Source organism: Dendrobium catenatum, unplaced genomic scaffold, assembly GCF_001605985.2.
Source record: "Dendrobium catenatum unplaced genomic scaffold, ASM160598v2 original_scaffold_209636, whole genome shotgun sequence".
NCBI lineage: Eukaryota > Viridiplantae > Streptophyta > Magnoliopsida > Asparagales > Orchidaceae > Dendrobium > Dendrobium catenatum.
In genome coordinates this window covers 506,488-533,823 of record NW_021528048.1, presented here as the reverse complement: position 1 = coordinate 533,823, position 27,336 = coordinate 506,488, and the positions used below count along the sequence as shown (strand labels likewise).

Below are 27,336 nucleotides of genomic sequence, written 5' to 3'. Positions count from 1 at the left end.
CATCTTTTTAATATAAAAATATATTAAAAATTATAATTAGTATATTTTAAGCTATTTGATTTCAATTTAAATATTGTAATCTTTCTCTAGTATAATTTGTTAGCTTTAATTATAAAATTTCCTATAAAGAAAATTTGGAGATTTTAAAATAATTTAAAAAAATGGATGAAATTTTAATTTTAAAAAAATTAGTAATTTGAAGATAAATGATTAAAATGGGGAAAATATATAAATAAAGAGAGAATTATAAATGAAAAAAAAAAGGTTTAAGATGATCTTCCCCTAAATCCCCCCCTAAATCCGCCAATGTTTGAGAAGCTCAATTATTCGAAAAATCTTGTAAATCTTAAGTGAAGATTTCAAATTAGATTCTATCTAACATAGTTGTTTTGATTTGAAAAGAACTTCTTGATATTTTTTTCAAAAAATAAAGACTAGCATACTATTATAATGAGATTTATAAAAAAAACAAAAATTTCACATATATTTTGTTATTTTTTATTTTAACATGTGAATATCTTTTTTAAGTTTTCACTTGTTTGGGTCATTTCAGGTTAAGAAAAATCAAACAAAAAGACAACATAGTTTAAATTCACACCATTCGAGGAGGCGAGATGTGAATCGTAAATTTTAGACGAGAACTCTTCTCTCTCGCTCGCTCTCTCCTTCCAATTCGTCACACCGGTTGTCCCAATGACGGCGATCTCCCCGTCCCCGCCGTCAAGCATTTTTGCCGCTCCCGGTCGCCGCTTCTTTGATCGGCGATACCCTCTCCTTCGGCGCTGCTCCACCGCGCCGCGTCTCGCTGTCTCATCCCGCCTCTTCTCCTCTCGATCCTCTCGCTCCGGTACCAACGGATTCCTCGAAGACCCACCTCCATCTTCCTCCGGAGGGGATGTGCTGCACGCCGGACCACCTCCTTCGCCGCGGTCTGCCGAAGGAGTGCCGGTGTTCGTTACACTCCCTGCGAATGTCGTGGGTCCGGGGGGCCGGATAGTGAATCGGAAGGCGATGCTGGCGTCATTGAAGGCCCTCTCGCTGGCTGGTGTGGAGGGGGTCGTCGTGGAATTCTGGTGGGGGATCGTTGAACGGGACAATCCTGGTGTCTATGATTGGAGTGGCTATGCGGATTTGGTGTCAATGGCCAGCCGCCATGGCCTCAAGGTTAGGGCTATCATGGCTTTCCATCAGTGCGGGTCGGGACCTGGTGATCCTTGCTGGTTAGTTTTTTGTTCTCCTTGTTTTTCGGAAATTTAAAGGCCTTGTTCGGCCCAAATGTAACACTTTTTTTCCTTTATATGGTGGACAGAATAGCACTGTGGCTGTATGGTTTATGTAAAACGAAAATTTAGGTCATCATATATAGGAACCTGATGCACGCATGAATTACTAACAATGTGTTTTATTTTTTAACCAAACACTAACAATGTATTGGATCTAAAATGTTGGCTACTAAATTTGGGTATGTCCAGCGATGCAACCAAAATATTAGTAGATTTTTTTATGTAATAGTTATAAGAGACAAAGTAGATTGTGATGGAAAAACATGTAAATGCACACAAATGAATTAGAACTGCCTTGTAAAGTAAGGAGCCGAGATTAGAAGTTGATCTAGAAAATGTGAATTTGCATATTATTAGAAGCAAGCATATATCTCGTTCTTATTGTGGCTTTTTTAGCCTGAACACAAATGAGATGCAAATATTTTGAGCATGTATAGAAGATGTTTAGAACAATTTTAATAAATTTGATTTTAAAAATGTAGTAGTGATTTTACAAGGGGCATTACAAGTCATCTATTTTATCATCACACATGTTTCACATCCAAATTTTTATAAAAAAGTGATAAAATTAGATTACCAAGTTATTCTTCGGTTGTAGATAGACATCAATAACATTGATCTTTTTTTTTTTGAAGGTGGTAATATAGAAAAATCAAATGTGTGGAGAATGATTTTTTTTTTCCATACAGAGATAGGGTTTGACCACTCATGTTGGATGGATGAAGTGGATGAATGCATCGGGCTTATTGTGTGATAGAAAAGTACCATTGAAACTTAAGGGAAAATTCTATAAGATGGTGGTTAGATCTGCAATGTTTTATGGCGTAGAATATTGGCCATTAAAAGAGAAGCATAATATTAAGTTAAGTGTTGCAGAGACGAGAATGCTCAGGTGGATGAGTGACTTTATTCTTAGAGACAAGGTACGAAATGAGCATATATGTGAAAAGGTTGGAGTAGCTCCAGTGATAGATAAGATTAGAGAAAGTCTCCTTAGATTATTTGGTCACATAAAACGGCTGCCTTTGATGACCCCGTTAGGAGAGTAGATGTATTAGATTTAACCTATGTTAAGAAAGGTAGAGATAGACCTAAAAAAACTTGGTTTAAAAATATTAGAAATGACCTTTCTTTATTGGATATAAAGGAGAATTTGACTCTTAATCGGACACAATGGAGAAAAAGGATTCATGTAGCCGATCTCACCTAGTGAGATAAATGTTTGATATTGTTTTTGTTGTTGTATACAGAGATAGGGTTTGGTTTTGTCAATAGCATCTAATCAATTTTTGTATTCAATCTTATACCATTCATAATGATTTAATATGCCGTCATGATTAGAGAAAAAATTGATTATATTCTACATAAAGAGTAAGTGATTGCCAATCTTTACATTCTTCTACTTTATATTTTCACATTCCACGAATCTCTCCAACTAAAACGCAAAGATTGATCTCCATCCTATAAACTTGTGCCATTCTTATTCACACAATTCTATCTTGCTAATACCGTGAAGATTTGACTAGGAAATTTTTTATCATCCTCACATCTTATTGAATAAAAATGTTTAAAACTTATTTTCCTTTTTATAATATGAAATCTGACACATTTATCAGCTCAATATTTATTTAATTAAAAGAATTTAGGGATTACTATTTCTGTTGTTAGATGGCTGTGAATTTGGCTCATCTTTATGTCACCTTAACTATGGAAGAATTTTATAATATTTTAGAAGAAATTAGCATAAGATTACCATTGGTGGAAATCTATTCTGATTGAGGTAATTGATCCAGCAGTTTTTATTCAGAAAAGGGATTCAAGAAAATAAATTTATTGATATTTTGGTTGGGGGAGGAGAGAGCCACGAGAATTAGAATTAAAGAAGAGGAATGAATAAGCTAATTATATGGAACTAAAACCTAACATCATTGAATTCATCTTAATCATCAGTGTTTGTGGAAAAGTAACGCCTTGCCCAACAGACTTCCACCTCCAATTGTCCAGTCATAGTCCTGTGGAAAAGTAACGCCTTCCCCCACAGACTTCCACCAATTTTCCAGGCATATTCCCACCTCTACGCTCATAGACTCCCACATACTACAGTGCTCTCACAGTTCCCCTTTCATTCTAGTAAGTAGTAATGCCAGACCAACTCCCTTCAATAGCCTTACCCCCAGCACTCTCTCTCTCTCTCTCTCTCTCTCTCTCTCTCTCTCTCTCTCTCTCTCTCTCCTTATTCTCCGTTCTACCTCATTGATCCATGGAACATAACTACCACGTCATCAATCTAGAGGCTGTCCTAATCCTAAGTAAACCTCTAGCTATTGTCAACAAATAATTTTTTTTATATTATGACTATCTCCAAGAATTGTATAAATTCAACACAAATGATGAAATGAAATACAACAAATTCTCTCCAATTCTTGTTATGGTATTAGAGCCTTAGCCATATTTTTTCTTTGTATTTCCATAAGCTGCTACCTTCATCACTGCATCGCTAGCACTTGCATGGCTTCATTGTTGCAGTTCTCTTTCTTTTACCTAATATTTTTATTTGTAGTATGTATTGCACTATTGCTGCAACCTTATTTCTTTTATTCTTTATGTTTGCAACCAATTACTTCCACAAATTGCCATTCTCACGAATCTCAACAACACTCATATTCCCTTTGTATTTGTTTCATTTAGAATTACAAATGACAAGTCATATCCTATGAGAGATTTATAAAATCTTCATTCATCATATTATTTGAATGGAGAGAATTATCTCAAGCTACAATTGTTTCACACCTTATTGAAGGGAATAATATTGAGGCATTTAAATAGCATCAGACCTCAACGAGGCAATGCCATGTTTAACACTTGTGATGAATAGGATTCTATGGTAATGTCCTAATTATGAAACTTCATGATTCCTGAAATAAGTAAAGCATGCGTGTTTCTTTTTCCAACAAAGGAAATATGAGATATGGCGAACCAAATATATTCTAAAGTCCATGATACATACTAAATCTATAAAGATCAAAACTAATATCTCTACTATAGAGCAATGTGGAAGATCCATCATAGAATATTGCGATTTATTACAAGACCTTTGGCAAGAAATGGATTGTTGTTTATACATCTAAAATGAATGCAACAAAGATGCAACCATTTAGTTATTTGTTTCAAAAGATCAACTTTATGGTTTTTTTTTACCGGATTAAATATTGACTTGGTTAGAAATTATTAAAAATGACATTTTTTTAATTATATTTAAATGAGAATTTGACTCTTAATAGGATACAAAAAAATATTCATGTTGCTGACCCCATATAGTGGGATAAAGGCTTGATGTTGTTGTTGTTAGATTAAATATTAAATTGAATGTTGTAAATGTGCAAAGTCTCATAATGAAGGTTTTACTTATCCTAAATGAAGTCATTATTATCAATCATTTGAGAGGGAGAAGGGGGGTTGTTATTACCAATAACCTCATAAAAGGTACACTTTAGCTAAGAAGTTTTCTAACATCAAGCACTTTGATTCAATATTCTTTTCTCTTGAGTAGTGCTTGTAGCCAAATCCAACTAAGATATCCAATAGAAATTTCCTATGATGTACATATTACAAAAAGGCTCGACATATAATTGAAAGATATTGGATATTTCATGAAAAAATATATAAAAAAAAATTGGACAATACAAGGAGGCTGGGCAAAAGAGTAGAGACATGCATATTTAACATATGTGGAATAAAGTAACATCAAAGAATTAGCTATTGAGTTCCATGAAGAAGAATTATAAAAGTTAAAAAACTTGTTAAAATCACTTGAAAAGACTCCTATGATTGGTTGTTGTCCTTTTTCATTCTGAAGTATGATCTCATCTTCCCAACTCTAACTCTTGGGTTATTAATCTAATAGCTATTGATCACATGATAAACTCCTCATACAAATTTATTTCATTTACTCCTTATCTTAGCAACAAGGAAATAAATATTATTGATGGTTCATTGATAATTGACGTTAGTCAATAAGGCATTCTTATAAATATATCCTTGATATTTAAAATATCCTCCACATACCTAAGTTATATAACAAGCTATTATTGATCCAAAAGCTAGCTATAGATTTAAAATGCAATGTTATTTGTACCCTTTACTTTGTGTATAGCAATAATTGGGTACGAGGAGGATGATTAGGCTAGCAAAAAAGGAAATGATTTATATCATCTCAAGGAATCCAATGATCAATAGAATCCATATAATTTTCATTATCATCTGTTCTTAAAAATTCTTAAATCTAAAAAAAAAAATCTAGCTTCAACTTCTACACCTTGACCACCATATTTTTGTCTATCTAAAGAAATCAATATTGGAGGATTTCATTGTGATGTTTGTGAACTAAAACACAAATGCATAAAATTTTTTATGAGTGACATAGAACCCTTATTCATTTATGGTGACATCTGGGGACCATCCTCTATATTTAATATCTTTAAAGCTTGATGGTTTTTGTACATCATTGATGATTGGACCCATGTGTTATGTGTCATTTTAGTATTTTACTAAAAGCTAAAAGTGGTGTAAGTACTATTTTTCCCACCAATTTTAACATAATAAAAAATCAATTTGGCATTAAAATTAAAAATGACAGATCTGATAATGCTAAAACTTTTTTTACTAATATTTTTGTTTTTTCATATTTAAAAAATAATTAATATATGAGTTATCTTGTATGTATATATCCCAACAAGTTGGGTGGCTGAATGAAAAACAACCAATCAACCATCTATTTGCTATCAAATCAGCTTTCTTTTTTTCAAAAAAATGTTTCAAAATAATATTGGGGGAAGTTGTTTTAATAGCCACTCATATTATAAACCGATTACTTATGATTCTGAGCTCAAGAGTCCTACACCAATTCTAATCAAATTATTTCCTTTACTACTTAATATTATCTTGTTCATTAAGTTTTTTGAAAATGTTGCCTCATACAAATCCCAATATACAAAATAAAAATGATCCAAGAGCAATTGAATGCTGTCTTTATTGGCTACTCTTCTACAAAAAATGATATAAATGTTATAATTCCCTATGATAAAGGTGCAGGTGTCTTCTTCTATTTCTTTCAATGATGAAGATCACTACTTTGTTGCTTGTTACCCCAGAAATAAATATCTTTCATGAATAAATTCCTTCTTCGGGATAGCATTTCTTTACCTCCATCCCAATAAATAACTCTATTCTAAAATCAATCACTGCTACACAAACTAATTCTATGCCTTAATCATCTTTTATTCAGCCATTATAGGTTTACTAAAAAAGAATCTCAATCCATGCAAGTCAAATCTATTAGAACAGACAAATAAACAGTAACTTTTTCTACAAAATCAACCAAATCATTCTTTGTCATTGAATCTGCTAAGGAAACCATTGAGCCTAAACAAAGCACATAAACTTCCACTAAACATTCCTTGCACTTCTTCTTATCATACAAAAATATTTCTTATAACCACCTATCCTTCGTTCTTTACATCCATATTCTTTTTATCCCTAAAATCATCTCTAAGGTTTTAATATGAATTGGAATAATGCTATGAAGAAAGAAATGAAAATCCTTCAGAAGAAATAAAACATGGGAATTGATTTCATTATCTAAAGAAAAGAAATCAATATGATATAGATGAGCCTTTACTATAAAATATAAATTCGATGGCTCATCAAATAATTATAAAGTCATTCTTGTGGAAAAAATCTACACTAAAATATATGGGATTGATTATCCTAAAAATTTCTCTCTAGTTTTTAAAATAAACAATGTTCGAGTTTTTTTTTGTCATTAGCAGTGAATGGAGATTGAAAATACAATAAAACTGATGTGAAGAATGCCTTATATGGTGATCTAGAGGAGGAAATATTATAGAAAAGTAAAAAAGAAAAACAACTTTGAATTTTATTGCTTGATTATGTATGAAGTGTGAAATATTTATAGAATGCTTAGCAGGCTTATAATGAAAATAAATTAAAGTCATTTACAAAAATAGAATTAAGTCCTCAAGAGGGGTTGATAACTAGAATAGGAAGAGATGAAACACAAATTGTAATATAAGGGTCATAAGAGGATTAATCCAACTGTTAGAATCTTAATCTGTGTCCTTAAAGATCCCTATCAAGATTCATGGACTTGTGGGTCCCACGATCCTTCAATGCTCTGTCAAATTGAATTGCTTAAATATTTTTAAATTTGGCGTCTCAAAATCCTTTGGTGAGAATGTATGCAAGTTGATTTCTTGTTCAGACATATAGAGTGCAAATCAACTCATGTTCCATTTTCTCTTTTATGAATGTCCATCCGCATCCACATGTTTGGTATGAGTATGTTATACTGGCTATGAGCAATGCTAATGACACATTTAATATTGAAGTATATTTTTATTAGCCTTTCCCATTTGATTTTTAAATTTTCCAAAATGAATTTGATCCACAAAAGCTTACAATTTTTTTGGGCGTAGCTCTAAATTTAGATTTAACACTAGATCTTGAAATAATAAGTTGTTTCTTGCTTCTCCATGTTATAGATTTCTTCCCAGAAATATACAACATTTAGTTTTAGATATTCTGTCCATTAATGATCTTGTATAATTTGCATCAATATGGCATGAATTGGTTGACTAAATGGATGTGGCATCAATTTGCCATAATCATCTTGTTAGAGAATTTTGGGTTTTTGCATGAATTGGTTAATGAGACTCATTGCAAATGTGATGTTTGGATTATTTTAAGATAGATCATTTTTCTAATTAATCTTTAACAATATCTCATTTCTACTCTTTCTTCTTTATTTGCATTTAATGTTTGACCTGGTTTAGTTATAGTTTCATAAGATTTGCAATAACTCATATTTTTTTCTTTTAATGCATCTAACTTATAAGAAAAATAGATAGTTTAGATTGTAGAGATTGTAAAGTTATTTCGAGTGAAAGTCTATATACCCAACACCGCTTATTAGTTTTGGACTTTAAGATGAAGAGATAGAGTATGAAAAATATAATATATCGTTGTTCTAGGATTAGATGGTGACATTTATAAAACTCTAACAAAAATATATTTAAGAGTAAGATTCACGATCTTAAGATTTTGTCGGTGCATGAGGAAGCTAATGTTATGTGGGAAATAATAGCTTGTAATATTAAGAATGTTGTAAAGGATGTGCTTAGAGTATTAGAAGGAAAAACTTTTAATAGTAAAAATAGTTGGTGGTGGAATCAAAATGTGCAAGAAAAGATAAAAAATAAGAAGTTTTGTTATAAAAATTGGTTTAGATATAAAAATTTTGAAAATTGGGAAAGATATAAAGTTGCCCGTAAAGAGTCTAAGAAAGCATTCTGCGATGCAAAGACTTTAGCTTTTAATGATTTATATAATATATTAGATACTAAATAGGGCGAAAGATATATGTATAAGCTAGCCAAACAAAGAGATATGAGTAATACGGATCTAGTTCAAGTGAAGTGCATTAAGGATGAAGATCAAAAAGTACTTTTTAGAGAAGAGGATATCAACAAAGGTGGATGAAATAGTTTGCTAAGCTTTTCAATGTAGATCGTGAAAATATGATTGACTTTAGTGACCTTAACACTCTAAATGAAAATATAGATTTTTGTTTCTATCGGCGTATTACTAAAATTGAAGCTAGAGAGGCTTTAAAAGAAATGAAGTGTGGGAAAATTGTTGGACCTAATGATATTCTAATTGAGGTGTGGAAATGCTTAGGAGATGAATGAATTTCTTGACTTAATAAACTTTCAATATTATTTTGAAGACTAAAAAGATTTCAGATGTGTGGAGAATGAGTGTGTTGATTCCTATATTTAAGAATAAATGTGATGCACAAGATTGTGCCAATTATAGAGGAATTAAGCTGACATGTTATACTTTAAAACTATGAGAGAGAGTTATAGAGCATAGGTTAGGACGTGATACTAATGTTTCTCAAAATCAATTTGGATTCATGCCGGGTAGGTCTACTTTGGAAGCCATACATTTATTGAGAGGTTTGATGGAGAAGTATAGAGAGAAAAATGAAGATCTTCATATGATATTTATTTATTTAGAGAAAGCATATGATAAAGTTCCAAGAGAAGTTCTATGGAGAGTTCTAAAAAAGAAAGGTATTAATAATGCTTATATTTAAGTCATTAGGGATATGCATGCTGGAGCTGTTGCTTGTGTTCAAACACAAGGTGGTTTGACCAAGTATTTTCCAATTTTAGCTGGATTATGTCAATGATCAACATTGAGCCCATATCTTTTTTACTTTAGTCATGGATGTTCTTACCAGAGATTTGCAAGAGGATGTTCCCTGGTGTATGCTTTTTGCTGACGATATTCTTCTTGTTGATAAGACTAAAGAGGGTGTTGAAGGTAAACTTGAATTATGGAGGTCAACCTTAGAGTCTAAAGGTTTTCACTTGAGTAGATCTAAAATTGAATATATGGAGTGTAATTTTAGTAGTAATAGACCTAGTGAGGGGATTGTGACTTTGGGCGATCAAGTCATTAATAAGAGTACACGTTTTAGATATCTTGGATCTATTGCTCAGAGTGATGGTGAAATAGATGTAGATATCATCAGTAGAATTCAAGTTGGATGGTTGAAATGGACAAATGCATCGGGCTTGTTGTGTGATAGAAAAGTCCCTCTCAAACTTAAGAGAAAATTCTATAAGATGCTGGTGAGACTTGCAATGCTTTATGGTACCGAATGTTGACCATTTAAAGAGAAGCATAATACTAAGTAAGTGTTGCTGAGATGAGGATGCTCAGGTGGATGAGTGGCTTTAGCCTTAGAGATAGGATACAAAATGAGCATATACGTTAAATGGTTGGAGTAGCTCCAGTGGAAGATAAGATTAGAGAGAGTCGCCTTAGATGGTTTGTCACATAAAATGGCGGTCTTCCGATGAACCAGTTAGGAGAATGGATGTATTAGATTTAACCTATATTAAGAAAGGTAGAGGTAGACCTAAAAAGACTTGGTTAGAAAATATTAGAAATGACATTTCTTTATTATATCTAAATGAGAATTTGATGCTTAACCAGACACAATAGAAAAAAAAAAAGATTCATGTAGCCGACCCCACATAGTGGGATAAAGACTTGTTGTTGTACATCCATGATATATTTTTATTGAGAAAAAGGATTCATGTAGCTGATCCCATGTAGTGGGATAAAGGCTTGATGTTGTTATTGTTAGTGGTGGTGGTGGTGAGACCTGTAATGCTTTATGGCGTGGAATGTTGGCCATTAAAAGAGATTCATAAAATTAAGTGTTGTAGATATAAGAATGCTTAGGTGGATGAGTGGTTTTACTTTTAGAGACAATACGAAACGAGCGTATATATGAAAGGTTGGAGTAGCTTCAGTGGCAGATAAGATTAGAGAGAGTCACCTTAGATGGTTTGGTACATAAAACGCCGGCCTTTCGATGACTGAGTTAGGAGAGTAGATGTATTAGATGTGACTTATGTTAAGAAAGGTAGAAGTATAACTAAAAAATATTGGCTAGAAAATATTATAAATGACATTTATTTATTAGATTTAAATGAAAATGACTCTTATCATGACACCATGAAGAAAAAAGATTCATGCAACTGACCCCGCATGGTGGGATAAAGGCTTGAAGTTGTTGTTGTAGAAAATTTCATATTCTAATCGAGCAACTTCTTTTCCAAGAAGTGTTCGAGTCTGTCCCCCCTCTTTGATCTTCAGCAATATTCTTTATTTCGAAAATTCTTAAAAAATACTTTCTCTGAGATACTCATGTCTCTTTTGTTATCACCTATGACAATTTTATTATCGATATATATGATGAGAATTACGATTTTAACATTAGCAGAATGTTTTATGAAGAGTGATCTTATTGACTTTGTTTGTATCCATGTTAATTTATGAATTTATAAGATAAAGCCTTCGAAGATTATTTAAGGTTATACAAAATCTTTTTTAATTTGCACATGTTCTTTATCAAAGAACTATCAAATCTAGGGGTGAATCCATATATATTTCTTCAATATTCCCATATAAGAAAGCATCCCTTACATTATACTACTGCTTAGATTATATATGATTAGCTGGAAGAGAAATTAAGATATATTTGTATTCATTTTCGTAATAGGAGCATAAGTTTCTTGGAGTCAATTCCATAGGATTGAATATATTCTTTAGTTACCAATTTTTCTTTATATCATTTTGGACTTCCATCTGTTTTATATTTTATAAAAAAATATCCATTTGTATAATACCATTTTCTTCTCTTTTAGTATTTCAACGATCTCCCAAGTGCATTTTTTTAGTGCATTCATCTCTTCTATTATAGCGTTCTTCCAATACTTATTTTCATGTCTCTCAAATAGAATGTGGTATTATAATGGAATTAGTGTTGATATTTGTAAGGAAGGTTTTATGCGTAAGAGAAAAAAATTGAAAAGAAATGTATCGGAAAATGGGATACAAAGGAGTATATGTAATGATGAATTGATCATTATTAATTGATAACAGTTATTGAGTCTTGAGCTTATTAGAGATTGTGGTTGGATTTATTCCTTATTGTATAGACTTGAAGGGGTATAATGTCTAGATTTATTGGAATTTGTGTTGTATGATTATCAAGTTGAAATATAGAAGTTTCATCAAATATATCTTCTAGTTGAGAGTTTTCCCTCTAAAGACAAGTTTGATTGAAAAACTTTACTTCTCATCATATGACATCTTTTAAAGTAAGAATTTTTTTTGTGATCAAATGATATTATTATACCCTTTTTGAGTGGAGGAATATTCAATAAAGATATATTTAAGAGTTCTAGGATCAAGTTTACTCTTGTGTTATTTGTGGATATGAATATACGTAATGCATCCAAAAATTTTTGGAAGAATGTTTGAGTGGAAGTTTCAGTCAAATAATTTGAGACTTTGCTATTCACTCTTGAGAGTATTCTATTGATTAGTTACACAACGGTTAAGATTGATTTTCACCATTATCTTTTTGCTTGATTCTTCAAGAGAAGAGTCATGGTAACTTCTAGAAGATGGCGATTTTTTCTTTCTGCTATTTCATTTTATTGGAGATTGTTAGGACAAGATGATTGGCAAGTGATATCCTTTTTTGGAAGAAAGATGTTGTGTGATTAAAATAATTACAAGCATTATCAGTTTGCAATTCCTTGATGTAATCATAGATTTTTTTTGTATTATGGTGATAAAAATGAGGAGAATAATATTGATATCAATTTTTTTGTTTAATAACATATATTCATACTAATTGAGTGCAATCATAATGAAGGGATATAAATCCTGTAGGTTCAAAATATTGATGTTGGAAGGTTTTCAAATATTGGAGTGAACAACAAAAAAAGTGTAGAGGATCTAGAATCACTTTTAGGAAAAATAACACTATGATGTTTGATATTTCACAAAACTCGATGACAAATTTTTATATTTACATAAAAAATAGAAGGAAATTTACATGATTGGGTTTTGAAAGAGGGATGCCCTAACCTATAATGATGTTCTTAAATAGCTTTTATATTGGGCTGAAAATGAAGGAACATAAAAAGTGTTTTTCATCTTCAAGAATTATATTATTTTGAGCTAAAGAACATGACTCGGATGGTTATTCTAAAGAAATGAGAAATTTTTTGAGTTTGTTAATTTCTTCCAAATTGAGCCCTTCTAATTTCACAAGGTAGACCTGCTCATTTTGGTTACATTTTTTATTTCCACCACAGCTTTGAAGTTTTTCGTGGAGTTTCTAGCATTTTTTTATTATTTTATTTCTTATAATAATTACACCATACATTGCCTTTGAAAGAATGTTTTTGCTCTTCTTTATGAAGAAAAAAAAGTGCCAGTAAGTCTTTTATCTTGTAGTTCGTTGTTTGTTATGTTAGATGCTTTGGAGATTAGAGTGTCAAGTATTATAGTCCTTTCTCCTTTGGCTCGTATGAGAGAAAAAATCTCATTTAGTGATGATATATTTTCTCCACTTATTATTTGGACAAGAATTTGGTCAAAATCATCATTGAGTCCTATAAGAAACTTAAATACCCTTTCTCTTTCAAAAAAATTGCTTGAGAATTACTACATCGCAACATGTCATCTTGAGATCTTGGTAATAATCCAGCTCAAGCCAATAAACATTCATTTCATTAAACTACTCAATAACATGAATGTTTTCTTGCTTGGTTGTTGAAATCTTATTTTGATCATAAATGAGGGCACCATCACTCTTTATGAATATGTTTGTTTAATGGCATTGCAATAGAGAGGAAGGTATATATCCTACTAATTTCAGGCGTTATGGTATTTCACAACCATGCCATGATCATGAAATTCATTTCATCATAATATACAAATTTTGAGTTTTTTTGGCTTTGAAGGAGGATCCATAAGATGATGAGTTTTTTTCTTTTATTTTTAAGAAGGTTTTCACATTTCAGATAGTTTCTCCCATTCAAGCAATATAAGGCTTGTAGCCTCTAAAGTTTTTCTTTAGCTTGATTTTCACCATTCATGATGTTGGACTACTTAGAAGGGAACTCAAAAAAATCAGCAATAATGAAGAAATGAACAATCGTGATAAAGACGAGAGAATTGGAAAAAAAAAGAGGATAGAAGACAAATGCTTTAATCTCGCTCTTATATCACAGAGAAAATAGAAAAGTAGGAAAAACTATTTTGAAGCCTATTGCTTGATTCTATCCAAAATATGGAAGTATTTATAGACTTCTCCAAAGGGCTTATAATGAAAATAAATCAAAACTATATATAAAAATAGGAAAAAATTTCCCAAAAGTAGCTAGTGGTTAGAATAGGAAGAGTTGGTAAGAGGATCAATTTGATAGTTAGAACCTGTAATATGTGTGCTCAAGGAACCCTACCAGGATTGGTTCTCTTGTGAATCCTACGGCCCTTTTAATAAGTATATATGAAGGCCCCACCAAGATTTAGCTTAAATTAAGCATAAAATGTATTCAAATTAAACAAATGCATTGTATAGGATAAAGCAATCTTATCGTGCATGTTCAGAAGATTCACAAAGATAATGCACGACATGTGATACAAATAAAATCAAGAAGACCTCTCCACACTATTGGTTTATGTTGACGACATCATGACTAGTGGTTATTGGGAAGAACGAGAGATTTTAAAGAAAATATTGTTCAAAGAATTTAAGTCAAATAATCTAGTAAGCTAAAAGTACCTCATTGGCATTGAAGTCTTCATATCATAAAAAAATATGCAACTTACCTCTTAAAAAATAGGTAAGTTGGGATGCTATCTTGTCGATTGCTCCATGGAGTCTAATCATAAAATTAAGAATTCTCCAGAAGGTATAGCAGTGAAAAACCCTATTAAAGACTTGTGGATGGATCCATCTACTTATCTTATACTAGACATAATATTGCTTATCTTGTTATAGCAAGTCAATTCATGTACAAGCTTAAAGAATTACATATTAGGACAATGTTTCAAATTTTACAATATCTTAAAGGAATTCCAGGAAAAGGAATTTTATTTTATTAGGAATCTCTTAATTACTGTGGCTTAAAATTATCTTTGAGGATTTAAAAAATTGAATGACAAAGCCATACAAGATTCTATTATATTAATAAGTTTGCATCAATATTATACATAGCGCCTTGCAGCATGATCATTCTAAGCACATTGAAGTTGATAGACACTTTATAAAAGAAAAATTTGATAGTATTATGTATGTTCGATTTGTATCCGCAGGTGAACAATAAACAAACATTTTGACCAAAAGTTTATTAGAGTATATCTTTAAAAAAATAATAAGCAAGTTTGGAATGGATAACATCCATTTATTTGCTTGAGTTGGAGTGTGGAAAACTAATGCTTTGCCCAACTTCCTTTTTCCTTTGCACCTTGTAGGTCCTCTTTCCCATTCGGAACACTAATCCTACTTTTTGTAGCCTTGTCACATCTCTCTCTCTCACACAATATTCTCCTTTCTATCTTATTGTTCCATAGTATTATTACTGTCACCTCACTAATCCATGGGTTGTCCTAATTATAGTTAATCATATAGCTATTTTTTAGGCCCTGAATTTTGTACATTCCTATTATAGATTATCATAGACTAATATGAATTTAGTGCAAATAATGACATGGAACACATAATAACTTCTCTCTAGTTCTTTCAATGTTTATTCACTTCTTAGAGTAAAAACAATGTCTCTCATACGAAAAGTGCTGTCATCCTAGCAATAAGATCAAAGCCTACCACTTTCTTATATATATATATATATATATATAGATATTCACTATTCTTTAAAATGTTTATGTATGCAAGACAAGCTCTAATCACTAAATTTAAATGCAAGACAAGCTCTAATCACACAAAATAAATAAAAAAAACTTTTAGCATTGTTTTATTACACACAATGTAGCAAAAGCAAAAATACATTTCATTTAATGATGAAGCATTTCTATTTTCAATCAAAATACACGAGTATGTCAATACCCCATACAAAAAATCTTGATCAAGAAGGGAATAACATAAAGTATGTCCATTCTCCATACAAAAAATCACTTAACAAAACCAAAAATATATTTCATTAAAGGTTTGTCCATCCCAAACAAAAAATTACGTGCTTCAAAAAGATCCTTCAATGAGATTTTTTTTTTCTTTTGGTGGTGTAAACCTAAAGAAAATATAAAGATGCAATTAGTTTGACATGCATAAGAAGAAATCAATTACGAAAAACAAAATAAAATCAACATACTAAAAGTGTTGCATTTAAAGATCCCTGAGTGGGAACTTTCGGAGCAGGTTCAGTTTGAGGTCAACACTCCAACAACTTCGAGGGCTAGTTACAAAAAATAATATTTTTGAAATGAAAAATGTTAATATTTTGAAATTATAATTGATCAAAAGTTATGGCTTACCATCTCAACATATGTATGGAACACTTCCCGGACTTCTCCTTGTCCTTGTTTAGTATTCATTCTCTTATCACATGTTAAGCTATTTTGCCCACTTTGTCCACATCCACGACAGTGAAGCTTAACATTGACTCTCCCTAATTTTTTGGGGATTGAATGTGATGGTTCTTCTTCGCATCTTCATTGGTCTTCCCCTATTTGATTTATTGTATTTTGGTGGTAGTGGTGGTATTCTGTTACTTATTGTCCACTTATTTACACCATTCAACGGCTTTATATTTGACTTCTAACTTTTCATGTAAGTTTTTTTTTTTTTTTGCATAGAAGAGATGTACAAAATCCTCGCAATCTCCCATTGTCATATGGATTGTAGCACAAGCATGTTCGGGTAGTATTCTATTACTTATTGTCCACTTATTTACACCATTCAACGGCTTTATATTTGACTTATAACTTTTCATGTAAGTTTTTTTTTTTTTGCATAGAAGAGATGTACAAAATCCTCGCAATCTCCCATTGTCATATGGATTGTAGCACAAGCATGTTCGCATGGAATTCCACTTAACTCACACTTCCGACAAGAACAAGATTGCAAGTCCAAATTGACCTTGTACTGACCTCCATGCATAGTTCTTATATTATAGTCTTTATCATCTGATTTGTAAACTATGCAAGAACCTGCTTCGTACATATTTTTTCCCACAATTTCCTTTATTCTTGGACATAGCTTTCCATTCCAAGTTAATTCCTTCTCCTTGTTCTCCACCATTCTTGTCATAACCATAACTCTAATACTTTCAAGCATCGATACAATATGCAATTCTCTAGCATCAATAATGTATAAGTTAAAACATTCACAACTATTATTGAGCAACATGTCACATTTAGGTGCAAAACTGAAATGAGACCTGCACCACTCATTTGGAGCCTTTTCACTTAACCATTTATGCGCTGCAATGTTTAATTGCACCAACTCTTTTATCCTGAACTTGAATTGGTTAACAGTGCTTGCCCTTGCTGCTTCTCATAAGGCACTCTTCAAAGCCTTGCTAGTGAAGCCAATTTGAAATTCTGATGCAAATGCCTTACACAATATCTATTGGTAATATTAGGTAGGGTGTTCCGGAAGGCATGCACTAAACCTTTTTGTTTATTAAAATGAAGGTATATTGTTGTTTATTCTCCAAGATCTGTAGATCTTTACCTAAAAACAAAAGAAACCATTCCCAATTGCTTCTACTTTCTTGTCTCAACTATCACCGATGCAATAAGAAATTTGCTATTATTAGCATCAAGCCCTACTACTATTAACAGTTGACCACCTTGTTGCCCTTTTAAAAAACATCCATCAACACCAGCAATTGGCCTACATCCCGATAGAAAGCCTTTTTTGCATGCGTCAAAGCAAACATAATGTCACATAAATCTTTTTCTCCCACATAAATCTTGGTCTTTAGTAGTAAGCATAGAAATTATTGATTATGGATTACTCCCTGATACTTCCAGACAATAGTCCCAAATTTTATTAAACTGATCTTTCTCCTTCAAGAAGATGAATTGATGTGCCTTCTTGGCTTGAGGTTTTGATGCATGCAATTTCAAGTCATCCATAACTTTTTTTCTGAAGACACTACATCTCATCTGGGGATTGAGTTTGACTCTTTTCACATATCTCTTTGCAATAGCTGTTGATGTCAAAGTCTTGCTATGGTAATTCCATGTGCATGTATGATCTTGTAAAGCTTTAATCTGTCATGAATTGCTTCCTTGATGTGTTGAGATATAAATGCTAAAAGGGAAATTAGGTCGTATGCAGATAACCTTACATCTTCTTTTATCATTCTTTATGAACTTAATTGTTTTCCACATCAAAATAGACCAATTTTCAACTGCAATTTTGAATTCCTTCCCACTAAATAGCATGCCTATTTTGAAATGGTTGGTACTGGAATCTGTCATTGGGTTGAAGGTTAGCCATTCCCAAATTTCTTCTTCAGCAATACCATGAAGACTAACATCATCACCTTAGTCTACACAATCACTATCACACTTTCCCCCTTTAAAAATTATAGTAGGATTTTCTTTGATGGTTCCAATGATTTTCTTTCCTTTAAGTTGAGTCTTTTCTTACACAAAACAATCATGAACCTTGCATCTTCATCAACATCATAACAATCAATACTATCGTTATTACCGTCACCATCACCCATCTCAACCTCTACATTACTGTTAATACCATTCTCTTTAGTTAAACCACCAAATAACGGTGAGAAATTAGAATCTTCAAGCCACTCAGTAGGTATTTCATTTCTAGGATATATTCCTATTGTAAAATATTTGAAACTTAACAAATGCCAAGGAAAAAATCATCAAATCCGCAAAATAAAATTGAAAACAAAAATTATTCCTCTTGACTGTGTTATGTTGGACTGTGCGACTCTCTGCTCCCTAGTAGAGGATGATGTAGGTTAGTTGAAGAACGAAGGATCCATAACAAGAGTGGCAATTGACGATCCTGATCACTATTGCGGGACCGGCTGTTCGACGCGATCAACAGAGACTGCGAATGGTGTTTCGACCTGGTGTTCGCTGCGCGACCTGGTGTTCGACGTGGTCGCTAGGGCTGCGGGAGCATAAGCGATACTTGACGCGTGCGCGGGACTGCAAATGGCTTTGGACGGACGGTCTCTAAGGCTACAGTGGTCGACATGTGTGGACTGTGAACTACACTTGATGGTCCGTTGCATCAAATCTTCTGCTGCCGCTCGATCTGCAGCAAGACACGCAACTCTACGGAGGAGAAGGGTTATGCAGAGAATGAGAAGGTTTTTTTTCCTTTTCCAATTACACCCCTCCGCTGCTCTCAGCATATGCATATTTGTCGTTAAAAGTTAACGTGAGGATCATATTGGTCCCATTTAGTAGAGTTGTGGGACCATTTTGATCTTTCTCTCTCTCTGTGTGTGTATATATATATATATACTCACCCTGACAGTTCTCTGCAGTCATTTTTCTTTTGGAGTGTTCTTATTTAAGTAGTCTACAGGGTATGACACGGAACTAGCTATCTTATTCACCTTAAAAACTCAAGGAATTATCAAGCATTTATTTTGTTTTGAACATGGTAACCAACCTTAATAGGAGTAGATATGATTCCTAAACCCAAATTAATTCTTTCAGAGTATTAAATTAGGATTTATTTGATCTTGTTTTTCTTATTTGTTTCTAAAAAACTAGAAAATCATAGTTTTAATGTGTGAAGAATTTGCAATAAGCCTTGAATAGTATGTGCATTAACTCCATGGCTTCATGAGCACAAGCAACATGCTTGCAAAATAGTTCTTTTATGTTATAGTATGATGGCATTATTTCATACGTCATATTGTAAACGCAGGATATCAATACCGTACAAAGCCTTGCATTTATATGGTGGCTAATAAGGAGAACGCATTATTTGGAATTAGGGGTAGGCATGATTCAATTTGATTCAAAACCAAGCAATATTTGGAACATAGTCAAACCAAACTGAACTCTAAAACTATGAATCGAAATTTTACTGTTAAAATATGAAATTGAATTAAATGCACCTGACTTGGTTAGTTTGATTCCAATTTGATTTTTCAAATTTGACAAAATCTCTATTCATATGATTTTAACTATTCCTAAATCAATATATAAGAAATAGTCATAAATACTTTACTCTCTCTCTCTCTCTCACACACACACACTCACACACACACATATAAGCGACTAAAAAAGTATTAATAATGGATGAAGTTCACTTATTGTTAAATCGGAGATAAGTCTTTTACATTTATAATAGTCTATTACTTATTTGTTTAATCGATTTGGTATGATTTTTTTTCGGTTTGACAAAGACTCGAATCTAAACCAGACTATGTATAATCAATTTGAGCTAAAATCTTAAATCTAGGCCGAACCTAGCCAAATTAAATCAATTAGTTTTCCTGATTTGGCTTGATTATTTAGTTTAGCATTGTCTACTACTATTCAAAGTTTAGATTGAAATTGGGGTTGGGGATTTGTTTTTGTGGAGCATATTGGAAATGGTGGTAATGATAATAGAAGATGTTAATTCTCTTATTCCAACTAGTGAAAGAGATCTTAAATTAAGAAAAAGTCCTACGAGCTAAAAACAGGTATCTAAATTGCAAGAATTTAGTTAATTGATGTATTCTTATTTTTGAAGGGCTTTCACATCTAAATTGTAAGAATTTAGTTAATTGATATATTCTTAGTCTCAAGAACCTGTAGTCATACACAACTTCGTTGAATTGTTTGATCTTGAGAGAGACAGTCTAATTGTTATGAGGGTTTATTTTTTTTTCTTTTGTTCAATCATTAATAACTATGATACTCATAAATAGATCCAATACTCATAGTGAGTTTAATTGAAACCAATGAATATATGCTTGTGCGTCATTAACACTGTAATATATGTAAGAATGAATTTATTTGAAGTTTGCGATTGATCTGTTATACGTATATTCTTATCACGGCATCAGGCCAAGGTAATGAGAAGTATGCTTATATTATAAAGATTTGTAATTTTTTACTGGAAACTTGTTAAATTTACCCATACCTATGCATACGTAGTTTAAGGTTGATTCCTAAAACATTTTGTTAGAGAGGACGACAAATGATGTCAAGCATATTATAGTGTTTACAGTTTTATAATGCAAATCTAATATGTAATGTCAAGTTAGATGCAATCATTTCATGCAAAGAATATGAAAATTTAACTGTAAAGCAAGCAATTAATCTCACACTAATTTTTTACTAATGATAAAAACAAAACATTATTAAAATCCAATTCTATGATAAGATTTGGTCCTAATAAATATGGTAGTAAGAAATAAAGGGTCATAAAAGTGATCGAGTTTCGAAATCAAATTGCAAAAGAATTGGAAGACATCAATCACTCTTCAACCAATCATAAGAAATAGAAGGAAATTACACAATAGAGAGAAACGGGGAGAGGTAGGAAGGGAGCTATAAAGAAGAATTGGGAAAGACTTAACTTGTTGTGGGAAGCTTCACACTCTCAATTAAGTATCACTTGATCAAAGATTAAAATTTTGGAAGGAGAAGAAAGATTTATGAATTTTAAAAACATCTGTTTATGCATGTGTAACTTTTTTCTATATGTCTAAAACGTATATTTAAAAAGGACAACGCGAAAGTGCCCAAATTTTTTGGATAAATGCAACATTTGAATGACTTGGTATTAGATTAATTACATGTTAATGCAAAGTAGTATGCATTGTATTTACGAAGGCTACCTCATTTGGATGTTACATTAGCTTAAAAATTCGTACTCTATATCATTGTCCATTTATAAGCATTATGTTGCACTAAATAGGTAAGAAACGTTGGAGTAGAACTATCATAAGAGAAAACCACATTTACAATAACACGAGCAACCCTCTTCAAAACTGACATAAATGAACAGAGCTTGCATAAGAGCATTCTCAGTTTTTATCATACATGTCAATAGCACAAAATAGCGCGTGCCATAGCCTATGGCCCAGCACGGTGCATCCTCGACACCATTTGCTTGGCATTATGATAGGTTGAAAATGACACATGCTATTTGTTCCATGCAGGGTCAATAACACGACACATCCTACACAACCCATATTATGTTAATTTTTAGGGTTTAAGATTTAAAATTAATATTTATGTTTTTATTTTTTAACTTTGTAATTTTTTTTCCAAATAGTAAATAAAAACTATGGCTTATATTGTAGGTCCCACTCTAAGCCATTGCGAGCCCTTGCCATCTCCCTCTCGCTTCTCGCTTAGCATATTTTCTCGACTTTGAACAGAGACAGCATCGATGCATCATGTCTGCCTATCTTGGCTCCGAACAAAATAAAGCAAGCATCAATGGTGCATAAAAAAAATACATAATTCTCTTAGGAAGAAGAAAGAGTTAAAAGATCAAATTGATGAAATGTCACTTGTCAATAGTGATGCAAGTGATGATTTAAATGTAATGGTGGATGATGATATTCTATCTTTTGGACCATCCAAAAGATACCAAATAATAAAATCTAATGTCGTGAGTCAAAGTTGAACAACTTCTATGCTTAAAGAAGCACGGGCTAAAGGACCTTTTTATCTTTATCTTTTCCCAAATCTTGATAATGCGGTAAAGCATAGAAAGGGTAAATTGCAAAAAGAGATTGATACTGCTAGAAAGGTTACAAGAGAGAGGAGAAACCAAATATTTTGTTGATTTATGCATGATGTTGGCATTCCCGTCAGTTTTATTAAGTATGATAGCTTCCCTACATTAGAGGAATTTGGACAATTTGGTCCTGGATGAAACCTCCAAGCTATCATGAGGTGTAGTCCCTTGCTTGAAGAAACTGGTGGGATACATTCAACAACTATTTTAATGCCATAAAGAAGATTGCCTTAGATATGATTGTTCTCTTATGGTTGATGATTGGAAATCCTATAATGGGATAAGTTTAGCCAACTTGTTGGTCAGTTTTTCAAGAGGACTTGCTTTCATTAAGTCAATTTATGCTTGTTCTTACTTAAAGAATGTAGTGAAGATATTTGAATAGTTGAGCAAGTTTATTGAGGAGATTGAACTGCAGTGCCATTTAAGTGATTATTGATGATGCTTCTGAGAATGTTCTTGCAGGTGTATCACTCACTATAAACTTTTATTTCGGTTTGATTTGTATACCTTTTTTAAGTAGGTTATTAATTTATTGTTGCATGATTTTTAATAATATTATAAAAAAGTTATTAATGGATAAATATCCATACATATATTGAACTTTTTGTGCCCCTCATTATTTGGTTAATGATTGAAGATATTTTTAAAATTCAAAAGCTAAGGTGGTAGTGGTACATAGTTTCATATATTTATGATCTTGATTGTTTGACTTAATGAGATATCTAATTTAAAGATCACTAGTTAAAATGGCAAAGATTCATTTTGCTATTGTTTTCTTGACATTACAATGTTTTCATCAACAACAATTGCATTTGAAAAAAAATGTTAACATGTGAGGAATTTGGGTTCCGTCCTTATATAAAGGATGCTTAGGAAAGCATGCGCAATAAATTATCTTGAAGCAATAATTATGGAATATTGGTGTATATGTCCTTCAATAGGTGGCCTTTTGTTGAATGTGCTTATTCGATATAGTAAAAAGCCTCCAATGGGTTATTTATGAAGTGATGGATAGTGCCAGAGAAACAATTATTGCCAACAAGCTAATTTTTGAAATTATTGATAGAAGATGAGAAGTCAATTTTCTCGGTTTTTACATGCAACTGTATATTTTTGTTATTTCTCCAGCTTGATAGAAGATGAGAAGCTTGATTAAGGATGTTAATAAAAAAGACAATTAACAATTAGTTGAGGGATGAATGACTTTTTTTGTTATTTCTCCAGCTATAAGACAAAGGGCCACTAGGGTACCAGGTAATATAGTTTGAGTAAAATTATAATTAGTATTGATTAATATTTTGATATTTAAATAATAATAAACATTGTTAAATATCTCATAACTTCCAACTGATTGGTAGCTATTGTATGGCTAAGGAGCTCTGAACTTATAAAGTTTTGCAATCAAAATTCTTAACCTAACCTATAGTTCATCTAAATGTGAATGCAATTGGAGTATATTTGAACATGTAAGTGCAACTGAAATTATGTATTGATTATTATGATGAATTTTTATAATTTGGCAATTGCAATGATTCTTTAATTGCAACTTCATAGTAAAAGAAGGACAAAATGGATCATGCTAGCTTTAAATATTTGGTTTATGTAAAACATAATAGGGAATTGATTCGTAGATACAACCATCATGACGTGATTGGTGATATTTTCTGAATGATATTAATGATGCAAATGAATGGCTAATAGGAAAAATGGATGATGAGTCAGATGAAGATAATGAATTAATTATTGATGAGATAGATTTGATATAGAGTATTGTGTAAAGACTATTGGTATTTATGATAAAAGATATACCTAAAGACAATGAGAAGGAATCTTCATTTAGGCTTAACAGTGTTGTAATAAAAAATGAAAATGATGAGGGTGATGAAGAAAATTATGATTTAGGAGATGATACTAATGGAGGAAATGAGGTTTTTCTTACTTTTGATGATGATGATGCATCAAGAAGACTAGTTTAATTTCTTACAAAAATATGATACTTGAAAAATGATTGTAATATTTTTAATTTTAAGTGGAGTAGGTGTTGATCACTTATCAAGTTGTTTTATCTTTCAATTTAATAGTTTTTCATATTAATCTATATTTTTATTCATAATTATATAATATTTACTTCATGTTTGATATGGTGTGCGCTACGCCTGCTATGACTCAACTCAACGAGGACTTTGTGCCATGGTTCTCTATTTGCTATTGATAAATATGCTCTAGCATGCAAAAATAGCTGCAACTAGGAATGAGAAAGTAATATAACCTGCAGGAATAACTGCAGAAGTGCAGAACCTGTAGGAATAGTCCCCCGTAGGAGAAACTGCTGGAACACCTCAGGAGAAGCCCTCAAACAGCACACAGGAGTAGCCTGCATTTACTTCCAACCACTTGGTAGGATAGGAATAGGATTAGAAGTTGAAAGAATAGAATGGACGAGAGACTGTTTAAAAGACAGAGTAATAGTGGGGGAAATGAAAGATGATTAAAGAAACTTTGGGTTGCATAGTTCACGAATATTGGTTTCTTTCTTCATAGTACTTTTATGTGATTCCTATTCAGCAATTATTATCACTTTTTGGGCACTGCTGCAACTGTTTGATATTCAAAATTGGTTGTCTTAAAGGAAGATCGTTGTATAGCTAAAACCAGGCAGTCCAAATAAACTATCACTAGTTCGTAGTTACTTTTTTTTTAAGTTCGTTGTGTAGCTGAAACTTTCTTGTGTTCTCAATTGACTAACTTATATATATTTTTTTTTCTTTCTCATATATCAAAGGATTCCTCTTCCCCAATGGGTGCTTAAAGAAATGGATAGAGAACCAGATTTAGCTTATTCAGATAGGTATGGACGAAGGAACAAAGAGTACATCTCATTAGGTTGTGATAATCTTCCCGTTCTGAAGGGTCGATCACCCATTCAAACTTACTCAGATTTTATGAGGAGCTTCCGAGATACTTTTAAGCACTTTCTTGGAATTGTAATAACAGTAAGGTTTTGTCTTTCCACTTTTGTGCTTAATTCTTCGCTTAGTATGATACAAATTTTATACCCCGTATACTGCTTCACATTTTGCAGGAGGTCCAAGTAGGGATGGGTCCTGCTGGTGAACTCAGATATCCTTCATGTCCATCTGAGAAGCTAAAGCGACCAAGCAGTCCTCCTGAACTTGGTGAATTTCAGTGCTACGACAAGGTTTTTAAATATTAATACGTACTTCTGGCTGTTAATTTGTTATTTACATTCCATTAGGACCAAAGCCCTACATGGGGTCCTGGTTGGATACCCATACTTTACTCGGACGGGCTTCGCCCACCCATGGTGACTTTCAGGATGCCGTACCCACCTATAACCACCCACTTTCCATATTTTTTGAACGCAATCTGCTACGGACTAATGGCATTGAGGCTTATTGTCCTTTGCTCTTATTGCAAACTTTTAAGGTGCATATCAGAATTTATCGTAGTCGCAGTGTGGTTAACTGCTACACACTACGTAGTGAGGATTGTAGTAATATAAGATATACAGTGATTAAAAATGTAAATCGATTTATCCCCGATGTTGAGTACCCACTCATACCCACCCATAAGGCCATGAGCGTACCCTCATTTATGGCTGGTTCTCAACTTAGAATATATATATTTTTTCTATTTCTATAACATTTTCTCAATCCTTTTCGCAGAATATGCTTGCATCACTGAGAGCATGTGCACAGAATATTGGCATGCCTGAATGGGGCTACGGCGGCCCTCTTGGTGTTAGCAACTTGACGCAGAATCCAGAAGAGACAAGTTTCTTCAGGAGTAATGGTTCATGGAATTCAGACTACGGAAAATTTTTTCTAGAATGGTATTCAGGACTGCTCCTGCTTCATGGAGAGATATTATGCATGGCAACAACTGCAATATTTCTGCAAACCGGCGTAAAGATTTTCGCAAAAGTAGCAGGGATCTACTGGCATTATCTTACCTGTTCCCATCCATCTGAATTAACTGCTGGCTATTACAACACTATAACCAGAGATGGCTACCTTCCTTTAGCACGTTTGTTCGGTAAATATAAAATGATTTTGTGTTGCTCATGCTTTGACATCCAGGATCCTGAGGAGCTCAAAGGTTCCAAGAGCAGCCCAGAAGGTTTTCTGAGACAACTCGTCTATGCTGCTAGAATGCATAACTTACCACTCTCAGGTGAAAATTCTGGAACCATATTAGATGATAAATCACTAGACCAAGTTATTAAGAGTTCCAGGCTCTCCTCTGCTGGTGCTTATGAGTCTTCCTTGTCCTTCAACTATGTTCGAATGGATCGACATTTATTCGACCCTCATAATTGGCCTCGATTCACTCGGTTTGTGAGGCAGATGTCAAATGCCAGGACTTTCCAAGCTAAGTTAGATTTTAGAGGAAGGGATCAGTACCTTTCTTCTTGCTCTGCAACTGAGGAAGTCAAAAGATCTTTTGCTTTTTATTGAGAAGATTCTCCATTTTCATGCGGAAATAGTACCATAGTTAGTTGGAATGGGGCTGCTATTACTGTTCCCATCCCTTCACCTTTTAGAGATTCTTCTGCCATATTTTTTCTGTTGCTGAAAATGATCCAAGCATTGTTTGTAAGCTATATCTTATTCAGAAGCTCTTGAAAGGTTAGTTTCTTTGTTACTGTTGGATTGGGCTAATGAATCTATTATTTGAGCACTCAAGTTGTACTGATGTAATGTAGGTACAATTTGTTTATTAAAATTATTTAATTGTTATTTTTGCTATCATCATATATGAAAGTGCATGTGACTGATTCATAGGGTATGCTTTCATGTATGCATTGGATAATGATACTCAATCAAAGTTCATTTTTCATTACTTTCATTTTTTTTTGTCAATAGT

The 27,336-nt window shown here is 32.6% G+C and overlaps 1 protein-coding gene across 1 annotated transcript; it reads left to right on the top strand.

Moving 5' to 3' along the window:
• The first annotated feature begins 600 nt into the window (after window positions 1–600).
• LOC110094412 (beta-amylase 3, chloroplastic) lies at window positions 601–27,224 on the top strand. The gene is made up of 4 exons (XM_020819643.2): window positions 601–1,220; window positions 25,232–25,442; window positions 25,532–25,648; window positions 26,136–27,224. Exons 1-4 carry the CDS (start codon window positions 694–696, stop codon window positions 26,925–26,927), a joined length of 1,647 nt encoding a protein of 548 aa, XP_020675302.1. The 5' UTR covers window positions 601–693; the 3' UTR covers window positions 26,928–27,224.
• The last annotated feature ends 112 nt before the right edge of the window (window positions 27,225–27,336 follow it).